General features: G+C 42.1%; 1 protein-coding gene across 1 annotated transcript in view; it reads right to left on the reverse strand.

Moving 5' to 3' along the window:
* cacng8b (calcium channel, voltage-dependent, gamma subunit 8b) overlaps positions 1–9,201 on the reverse strand; it is a 15,310-nt gene extending 6,109 nt beyond the window's left edge. The window contains exons 1-3 of the mRNA XM_012821146.3: positions 8,610–9,201; positions 561–836; positions 184–408 (exon numbers count right to left, since the gene is read on the reverse strand). Of these exons, the coding sequence (XP_012676600.1) occupies positions 184–406 (223 nt within the window). The 5' untranslated portion in view covers positions 407–408; positions 561–836; positions 8,610–9,201. The remainder of the gene's footprint in view (positions 1–183; positions 409–560; positions 837–8,609) is intronic.
* Positions 9,202–11,057: the final 1,856 nt, after the last annotated feature.

The following is an 11,057-nucleotide window of genomic DNA, read 5'->3' on the forward strand; positions in this document are numbered from 1 at the left end:
GGACTTAAACTAAATAGCTTACTTGATGAATGCTTTCAATCTTAAAGTGTAAAGTGCATGTCATTATGTCTTGTGAATAGGACTGTCATGAATATGCTTGATGTTTATGATGTGGACGTTTCCATCTATCCTGATGAAGTGTACAAAACAGCCTGAATACACAAAACCAAGCTAGAGCCTAACCCTCCAGGCAGCAGATCCTCCACAGGCCCGAATGGGTGAGGGCACCGGGGTCCTTCTTGTCCTTGTTGTGTGGGTCATCGGCCGAGCGGTTGGCTGTACTGTTGCAGATGGTGGCACGTGAGTACAGCCAGTAGTCTGTGCCGATTGCCACCGTCATCAGGCCGAAGGATGCAAATGCACCCACGATGGTGAGAAGGATCTGAATGCCCTTCTCACACACCATGCCTTCACACAGGAAGAAAGAGGGAAAGAGAAATGTCACCCATTCTATTCACCCACTGCCTCAAGACACAAAGGCCCATAGCTTCATCGCTGGTGCTTGCATGTTTTTAAAAGGACAACTAACATAAAATGTTGCCTCACAGTTCTCTCCTTACCTGACGGCGAGTTTCTGTCCTTCGACTCAATTTTGAAATCTTTTTTTTCCTCGTTAATGAAGAATCGGCTGTCCCTTCAATCCGGGCAGCATCCATCGACTGTCTTCACTCTCTCCCCCACTCCCTCACACTTTTTCTTTCACTCTTACACACACACTTCTCTGCCTCTGTTACTCTCCCCGTGGAGCGACTTTGGTGAAAGCTTGTCTCGTAGTTCTTTACGTAGAGCTTTTAATCTATTTTCTCACGGTGGTGGACATGGCTGTTCAGATGGTTCTGGAAAACAAAGACACACAGGAAAAAGCAAGAGGTAGTTTTGGGTTAGTTGTTTGTTGTCCCGTCCGCCTCATGGATTGTCTAGCTGGAGTTAATTTGAGTGAAAAAGGCAGCGTTGTCTGAATGAAGTAGAGGGGGGGAGGGCAGGGCGAAGTCTATGTTGTTGCCATGGTAACATTGACTTCCAAAGTCTGGATCAGCAGAGAGCGATAGAGAGAGAGAGAGAGTGATGAAATGTGTATATGTGTGTGTGTATGTGTATGTGTATGTGAGCGAGGAAAGAGTGTGCAAGACGTGTATGTGTAAAAGAGGGTGAATGAGTTAAAAAAAAAAAACAGGGAAAAGATGAGAGTCGTGTTTCCATAAATGAAACCAATAGGACACAAAAAGAACAAGTGGCAGCTGACACAGAGAGAGAGAGAGAGAGAGAGGGATAGGAAGGGACCAAGGGAGGGAGTGCAGAGGAAAAAAGAACGTATTGAGTCATCCACTTTCAGCTCTGCACCAGGGGATTAGAGGCACAAACATAAATGGGAGTATGACTCCATGGTGTCAGTGGGAATAATATTATGCCCACTAGACATTTTGACCAAACAAGAGACACAATCACAGCATGTCAGTACTAGAAAGCCCCTTAACACCGCTATGCTCACTGGGAAAAACGCACCAAACTCAGCAACAATCATGCAGCACGCATAATTTAGCAAACATGATTTAGCAAACATAACGCAGCCTCGGTCTAGTCGCTTAATATTTTATGATGCAATATGGCACCGTGATCAAAATAGGTTATATCCTGTTTGTATTGTCAAGGCCCGAGCATGGATCTGTGGCAGACGGTGCAGAATTTCTCCCCAGACAAACAAACACAGCCTCTTTCCACCAAAAAACAAGCAGTTTCACAAAACACATCAGCAGTTTGTACCAAGAGTCAAAGCGATGTTTAGGTGACTCTGCTGTACTCAAGCATAATTATCACGGAGGATCCTAAGCATTGAAGATGTTACGAATCATTTTAGTCAACGAAAATCAGTTGAAAGCATCAACATAATCCTGGTGTGAATGGCCTCCACAGTCAAATGCTCAATTTCCTTCTTTGAGAGTCTTTAAGAGTCTTACCACTCTATATCAATACTAGTTAACTGATGACCAACTACGCATAAATACTCCACACCAACATTGACCATACAACACGATACAAAATGTTCTGTCTAATGAAAAATGCTTTAGTAGTGCATTTGACATCATGATAACCTCCACGTTCCCAAGGAAACCAGAACAAGGGCCTGTTCTAAACCAAATGCCCATTGTATAAGATATAAGATGTTATCCACACTTCCTATGATCAACGCTCCTGCACCAGACTATCTGGCTGATATTCACTGGGCTGTGCAGGATACATAAATCATACTCAAAGCAAAATGGGTACTGGCGCCCTAACACTGACAAATACAAGGAAGCTATTTTGCTGAATGCAGCACAGTACATCAAGAGGGAAAGTATTTGGGGCAAACACCATGCCAAACAATAGTGAATTTATACCATTGAACCATTTTGAATATGTGATCTTTCCCTGTTTTAAGAAAACAAGCCACATAGTTTGATAGTTTTATTTTGTATTGTCACTTATAATAAAAATCTGCTATTTTGCTAGCTGGATACTTATTCCAGATGCGATCATGTGGTCTTTTTCATTATGGTGATCATCTGCCTCTCAGGACAGGGGTATAACATTTCTCAAACAGCAGCAATCTTGCAGACAAACAGACAAACACACACACACATGCAAAACTAGGCAGTTGCCTCTGATGATTTCTGAATAAGTGTTTGTACACATGCTTACCAACACATTGTGTCACAAGCTGTTAATTTGTGTTTCACAGTCATCTGATTAACGCTGCTGTGAAGGCATGCAGGCAGAGGGCCCACTGATGGGCACCATATTTATTTACATTACCAGGTCTACCTATGTGCAAAAAGCATCACTGCAGAGAGAAATGAATGATTCAACAGCCAAGATGGCTATTTTCCCCAAATGTGTCCATGGCAGCGTCCAATAGCTTTGTGCCATAGCCACTGTGGTAAAATAATAAATGGTCCATTGGCTTATAATTCACTCATTATAAGTGACTTGTCAAAACATACACCCGAGTAACCCTTCATAATAATTGGAAAATTAACCATTTTATTTTGCCAAACTAAAGCCCAATCATAAGGACTTAATTCACACTTATGAGAAACAAATGTGATTATTATAATTCATGAGTCACAATCATTGGTAAATGAGTGTGCAATGATCATGACAAAGTGTGTCTATTATGACTTGGCTCTAAGTACTTTAGAGGAAGCAACACAGAGACATCACTGCTTCAGACTCTGGCAAAGAATCCAACATTTTATACAGACAGCCTTGCACCTTTACAACACTGCAGCATCTACCAAACCAGCAGTAGACCCACCAGGCATTATAATAATGACATAATATGATCATTTCCTGCACAGAATTAAAATAGCATCTTTTGTAGATCACACACAAGACATCAAAACATCATGTTATCTGTTAAAACCCCGACTATATGTCTATAAATACTTTGATGATCCGTGAGAGTGACATTTCATTTGGGCATTATTTAGTATTGATTCAACACCATTGCAAATTAATTATATCATTTATTGTTCTTTCAATACTAGCCTTCAGATTGACACACCATTTGTACCACAAGTTAATTATGGAAATCAAATCAATAATTACTTAATCATTTGTACAACATTGTTTGATAAAGGGAACGGTTCCAACTCACACCTCCAGACAGACAAATCCTACTATCTATTTTAGTTTTACTTTCAATGAGTCAGAATAGCTTTTAAAAAAAAGGAACCCTACAAAACTACTAAAGGAAACACCAAGCACAGGCTTGCTTGACTTTGACAGAATGCCTGTTGGCCACGGTGAAGCTCCTGTCACTTTGCAACAGTGAATGTAACACTGCCTGAAAGGGCCAACTCCAAAATCTCATCTTATGTTACCAGTAGAAACAACCCTTCACCAGATTTTAAACTACTCTGAAGAATAAGGTTAAAGTTAAAGAACAGGAATACATTACTAGGGGTTTGCAGATGCAGTCATGATTTGAATGTGAGCAATTCTAATCAGGGGCGAGTTTTCAAAAAATGGACAAATAAAAACATGCCAATCCACACTGACATCCAAAGCAAAAAACAACAAAGAATGCAATTTCATCCTTAAAGAAGAACAGCAAAAATAGATGCACAAAAAAAGCTCTAAAGTATGAAAACTGGAAGGGTAAATTAGGCATTCTGGCTGCACACCTGAGCTCACACATAACTACTTTGCATGCGTGTCACCTTGAGCTATGTTCTTTCATTATACTCAGGAGATCAACTGATAAAAACATCAACATCAACCTTTCTGAGTGACTGACTCAAAGCCTACTGAAACGGTGCCTTGCCTACTTTTATTTTATTTCTGTACACAGTTACATCTCCTAATGTGCAGCTCACTGTATTAATTTCCACTGCAACACAAACAGAACTGATTAAATACACATCTGCTTAGCATTCATTTAAAAGCCTTATCAGGTCTTTCTCCTGTATATTTGTATTAGCGTCCCCTACAAGGTAAATTCATGGACTATTGTCTCTTCTCACCAATACAACACAAACAAGGCTTATTGTAGTTGTTAAATAAATGTCACCCTGATTAGGCTAAGTGCTACTGTGTAATTAGCACTAACCAAATGCGAACCCTTACATTGGTGCCATAGGACAGGCTCCACATGACTGAACAGCACAGTCTCCAGCAGACAGGTTAGAATGTGCCGGAGTCCTGGAGGGGAAAGTCACACTGCACCGTCTCTTATTGTTACATACCTCAGCAGACACAGCCCTAATGACTGACAAAAATACTTCAGACGTAAAGCAACCGCACCATCAAACTTCAGACCGTAAATTACACAGCTCTGTTCTGGCATAAATCACACCATCTATCTTTCAGTGCCTAGCCAATTTCTGGCATTGGTTATGGTCTAACCCGATCCCTTAATACTTTACATTTTCTAGGGTGCATGCATGCGCTGTGATAGCACCCTAAGAGCAAAATGTGATTAATGCGCGCACCAATGTGGTTATTTTGGGTGTAACTATGAAACAGTTGGAATCTGGAAACCTGCCCCAGAGGTTATAAGAAGAAAACCAGTGGAAATGTAGAGAGAATACAAACCAAACCAAGAAAATATCAAAATGATTCATCACAAACTAATTACGAACCAACACAGCCCTTGTGTGTTTATAAAAGTGCATTCAGTGTGCTGTGGTACATGCCACTGCACACTGAGAAGCTTTCTTCCACCTCCCACCCCACCTCACGATGCATGTGTGCTTGACCAACCAGCTCTCGCTAGCACTGATTATGTTTATTCTATACTTTGTAAACTAGCTATGCTTTTCTGGAAACTCACCTGGCAGAATTACAAATGGTTTGTGTAGTTCAGTTTTTATATTGTAAATAAGCACAACGATCATATTGCAAATTAATTAATTAAGTTTTCCTTACAACCACAATCCACACTAGGATGCATCAGAACATGCATAAATATTTTTGAAAGCCAAACTGCACTGAATCAAACTGTGTCAAATGGTTGCTAGTTTAATGGTCTACTTTTGTATAATATCGAATACAGTGTATCAAGATGTGCATCACACTCTCAGAGAGGGAGAGGTACACACTTCTACCACACTTCTACCATCCATCCATCCATCAATATATCTCTCTCTTATCAATTCATCCCTTTCCAGTTTCTCCTTTCTTTCTGCTTCTCCTCCTCAATTTGTCCCTCTGCCTGGCCTCCCTGCCTGTCCCCGTGGCCATGATTAGAATAAAGGACCCCTCACGCATGCCTTCACAGTCCTGCACCTCTACACCTGTTTGACAAGATCTCTACCCCGTGTCGGGCCCCAGCGTCAAAGCACACATGGCCAGAGCACAGGTGCTCAGAGCACAGGTGGCACTGGGATGGTCGGAATGGAAATGACCGCAACTGTCGCCAAAGTGAAACGAGATGAGCATTAATATTCCATAAATATTAATCGTACATATTTTAATACTGTACAGGGGTCACCTGTGAATTTCAGATGAGCACAATGATTTCTAAGTGGTGTGTGTGTTAAATATCAAACTGTAATTTGAAAGCTACTGATAAGGTGGCCGAAGATCTAACCTTGAATGTACAATGTGAATATGATTAAAGTTTTTATGGAAGCCTCCAAGCTGAGCTGGTACAAGCTCTCTGTCTCTTAGGAGGCCTAAACAAGTCTTAGAGTTCATTATTTGAGCCTCTCAAGGCCCCTTCAAACAACCTCAGCTCATTTTTCCTCTCTTCCTTTCACCCTCCTGCCCCTTCCCTACCTGAGACCAGTCCCTCATTTACCTTTTTTTTGTATCAGTCCGGTCACAGAACATATAAAAGTTCATTGATAGGTTTGTGACATGAGCACCTTCCTTTCTTTTGTGCGCTCTGGGAACTAATATAGTTGCCACTGAGGGTGGGGGGCAGGGATGTGTTAAACCTCTCTAATAATCTCTGTGTGATAGAAGTGATATTCACAGACAGCAGAATGCAAAGGTTATGCAAGTGTAGGTATGGTATGGGATGAAAGAGAGAAAGCAAAAGGAAAATGGAAGAGGAGAAGGATTAAGAGAATGGTGTCTCACTGAGTTATGGACCAGCTTTAATAAAGTGCAAATGCAAAATCATGCATCCTGCACAGTGTACATGCATGTATATATAACTCCTACTATTGGCATACAAATCTATATTGGGACCGTTTATAGCAGTATTTCAATCCAAGACAGGTCAAGATGAGAGACTGCAGAGACCATGGGGTCTCACTGGGAATGATTTTACACTAAAGACAGGTACTGCAGCACTGCTGCTGAGCTTAGCCAATGGATGTGTGAGTATGTCACACATCTTCAGTCCTGGGGAGATGCGCGTAAAGCCAATCAGCAGACATTTTTACGGAGTGAATGGGGCTGATTACGACCATAGAGCCTAATTAACCCCAGTTATGTAGAATTGTCGTTCACTGTAATAGCATTTCAAAATGTCGGATTAATTAGCTCACCGACCATATTTATCAAGAAGATAAAGATCTACGCATCAATGCAGTCATCCGGTGGGAGAACTGGCTTTTGAGATCACTGTATTGTATTTATAGACCTTACATGTGCTCAGACTAGGGAACCAGCCAAACCATCAGTTAAGAGGCCGAAAGAAAGTATCATGTTTGCCAGTGACTTTCACTCACCAGGGTACTGATAAACCTGGGTTACACTTGGAAGGAATTTGACCCTGGAATAAGTTTAAACAAAGACACGCTGCCCCCCTCCCACACACACACACACAACCCCCGCCCCCACCCACATAAGAACAGCACCTACATGCACTTATAAGAGCTGGCCTGGCATCCACTTTTTATGAGGCCCAGAAAAAGGAGGTGAAACACAATTTTTGGCATTAGGCCTTTTTTCCCCAGATAATTACATGCGAATGCTCTTTCCTCAAGGAAAAAAAGTACTGCCTCCTATCATGCTGGCCCAAGAACAGAGAGAAGTCTGTCATCTATCTGCATAGAAATGATAGGAGCATCCTAATTCCTTTTGTAAGCTACTTCAAGAGTTCACATCACATGATCGGCTGGAATGCCATTCTGTAGAAAAACATCACATTAATGCTGATAACAAGATGTGGAGGACGTGTTATGGGCAATAGTTGGAGCACTGCAGCTGATACATTACACATTACTAAATAGGCGTTGGGACCCTGAGTATTCTGTGAATTTCACTGCCAGCTTCATTTTGCATTCTCAAAATATAAGCTGTGAGCCGCATGTTCTGCCATGTGTTAGGGACACATTGTTTCAGTCATTATTTAAGTAAATGGAGTTGTGTGCCAAATCTAACTCCATACCGAACCGAGTTGATTGGTTGCTTAAGCGTATAAGGCATAGGGCCTCTTGACAACCTGACAAAAAAGCTGCATGTTCCAGGTCATGTGGTCTGCTATGAATGAAACATGTAGCAATCATTCCTTTTGCAAATTCTATGCAAAGCCACATTTTCATTTACTGTAACGCGAAGACAGACGTTGTAGATGACATATTTATCGGTTCCAAATAAGCGGTTTGTGGAAGATGCGTATACAGGAGTACACCAATGCAGACTGCAGTGCATTCATTAGAGGCTAACTACCGTAGAGCTTGGAGCTCTCCACGGGCTGAAAATGGATGCCCTGTACAGAACGTGTAACGAACGGAGAAATACCAATCATTCTGAACACTTTGTTTTGAAATCTTCTGGACGAGTCCACAATTGCCCGCGAAAGAAGCAACCGCTTTAACAATTGCTAGCATCCGTTTTACTGTCTACACACGCAATTTAGTTGGTATGCTTGCATATGCATAATGAATATAAGGCGTTCGTTGATTTGCAGCATCAGGAATGCATTTGGCCATTTAATTACATAACTCGATGTTTCTCAGGTCGCAAATCTCAAAATAACTCATATTGGAAGGAGAAGCGAATTTTACGCTGAACGAAAAATCTAGTTGAGCTTGCATTTTGTCATTGATCGCACAGCCTACCACTCGTAACATACTAAATGTACACGTGAATGAATCCTCTCCCAGCTTGAAGGCGTTAAGAGGAGAAGCCTCCTGAAATAAATAAACGTTTGCTATTTAAGGAAGTCTTACCAGTTCAGATGGTATTTCGGAAACCTTTCGAAGACCGTCGGACTCCTAAGAAGGAGATGTGGATAGAAAAGAAATTGACAGGGTGGCCGTGAAACAACCGAAATATCGACAGAATGACTGAGTGGAGAGTGTGTCGGTTCTGGCCAGAGACTCGTATCCGCTTTGAAATTATATCGTCAAGTCTTTACATAAATATAAATTACTCATATGGCGGTATGGTTTAGAACCGATATACAGCGCACATGCGGACACGTCACTGGAACACGAATTTGTCTACAGTCCATGTAGCCAATGCGTGCGTATCCTCAGTGAAATGCTTGTCCCCCTCCCTAGCCGTTGCGCTCCCTGTCTGACTGTCCGTATCTCAACCACTCTCACACGAGACATCGACGTAAGCAACTTGTCGCATCCCAACTCTTAAACGATGCTAACGGAAATCATTACACACAGTGATATACCTAGCAGACACTGTGTGTTTGCTTCCTTAGATGAAAAACATTACCCTTCGTTCGCGCGTCAAACATTCTCGGAAACCAATCGTTCAGAGCATGATTACTGGAGCGTACACAAATTGTGTGTGTGTGTGTGTGTGTGAGAGAGAGAGAGAGAGTGTGTGTGTGTGTGTGTTTGTGTGTCAGAGAGAGAGAGAGAGAGAATGTGTATGTGTATTTCTGTTTGACAGCAATGCACCGCACAGGTTATTACTGTAATCTTCATCGTGGTTTCTTTCAACCGACTAAAGATATCAAGGAGGTTGCTCGGCTGTTTTTCTAATGAAATGCAGTGTTACCCTGTCAGGGCAAGAACTGTGGTATTGGAGTTCCGCAGAGAGAAGGGGGGTGGAGAGAAGGAGAGAGAGAATACAAGAAATGGCAGGAAAACCTCAGAGATGAAAGGTTGACACCGAATGATGCCTTTTTGACGCGTTTTCGTGTGTTAAGCTTCTCCCGCACCTCTTTTATCTTCGTCCCCGTCTTTTCCACCCTGAACGTTTACCACATCTGGACATTCCTGTTGCCTATCCTCTTTGACGTTGGCGTGTAGATGCAAAGGGGCGCCTAGGGATGTCGGAGGACCCATGCAGTGGGGTATTTGGTGATTAGCTTAGGTTGGTCCGTTAGAGGCAAGATTAGCAGGAGGCTGCTTAGTGTAATCATTGCAGGGTCTTAAAAACGTTTCTAGTAAGGTTTAGTGTATACTTGCTTCTTGCTGAAGACAGGTCTCATTAACGGACTGACAAAAGTAACACCAACAGCGAGAGAGACTAAATTGAGATTCTTTAGTGCACTATGACCTTCAATGCTTTACCCGACCACCCCCGCCCCCTCTCTGTCGCTCGCTCCATCACTCTCGCATGGAGCTAGAGAGCAGAGAAGGACTAATGCAGAGTGACAGGTCTTTCATGCATTAATGGTGATGGTGAAAAGAGAGATTCACTCAATCCTAGAGTGGTGCATATACACAGAACTGCGTGCGCACACACACACACACACAGGCATGCACTTCCACAACCACAAATGCAGACATATGCACAATGCACACATTTTCACTAGTATATCTTAAGCCTACACTGGCCACTTTACTCTTCTGCAGACCCCCAACTCAAAGATTGACGTACAAACATACTGTCTATCTATCTATGTATTTATACGCACGCCAAAAAAGAACTAGAATTTAAACAGATGATGGAATTCCCATCAGGAATGCACATGTCATGAGGGTATATAAGACCACGGTAACAAACACACACCATATGCTTATCAACTATGAGAAATATGTAAAATAAGTTGAACTTGAGAGAAAGTGATTATGCTTCATTAAATGGCTCAAGAGACATACTCATCCTATAGCTTGCCTCCATGAAACTACAGCATCTTCCCAATAAATATGGCCACTTTGACTGTCTCAGAACATAATGGCTGGGTTACTATGGGACACATTGTACATCTGCTGTAAACCAGGCATGCAATGAATACATAAACACACACACACACACACACACACACACTCACACACACACACAATAGCTCTGATCAATTTGTGCATTGCCCTTGGGTTATGGTAGCACCATTTAGGGAAGTAAAAATAAAGGAACAGTGCTCCAATTCACCAGTTAAACAGTGCTGCAATGCAGATCAACAGCAGTGCAACCACAAATACACTATCTGGAGTCACTGCTGTGTACAGTATGCACTCTCACATCACACACATACACACGTGCATGTCTACATGGGTAAACATGGGTAAGGCAATGCAGGAATCAGCATGTAACAAAAATGCCTTATACACAGGCAAGTGCACTCCAATGCCTGCTCTCTGTGTCTCTCGCCCTCTCTCTCTCCTGCTCGGAGTTCAGCACAGTGTGCACTGCATTACAATAAAGCTCCGCAGTGAGTCAACCCTGCCTATATCCACTCAGTGTCAACACAGAGAACTGCATCAAAGCAC

This window comes from Clupea harengus, chromosome 11, assembly GCF_900700415.2.
Source record: "Clupea harengus chromosome 11, Ch_v2.0.2, whole genome shotgun sequence".
Lineage (NCBI taxonomy): Eukaryota > Metazoa > Chordata > Actinopteri > Clupeiformes > Clupeidae > Clupea > Clupea harengus.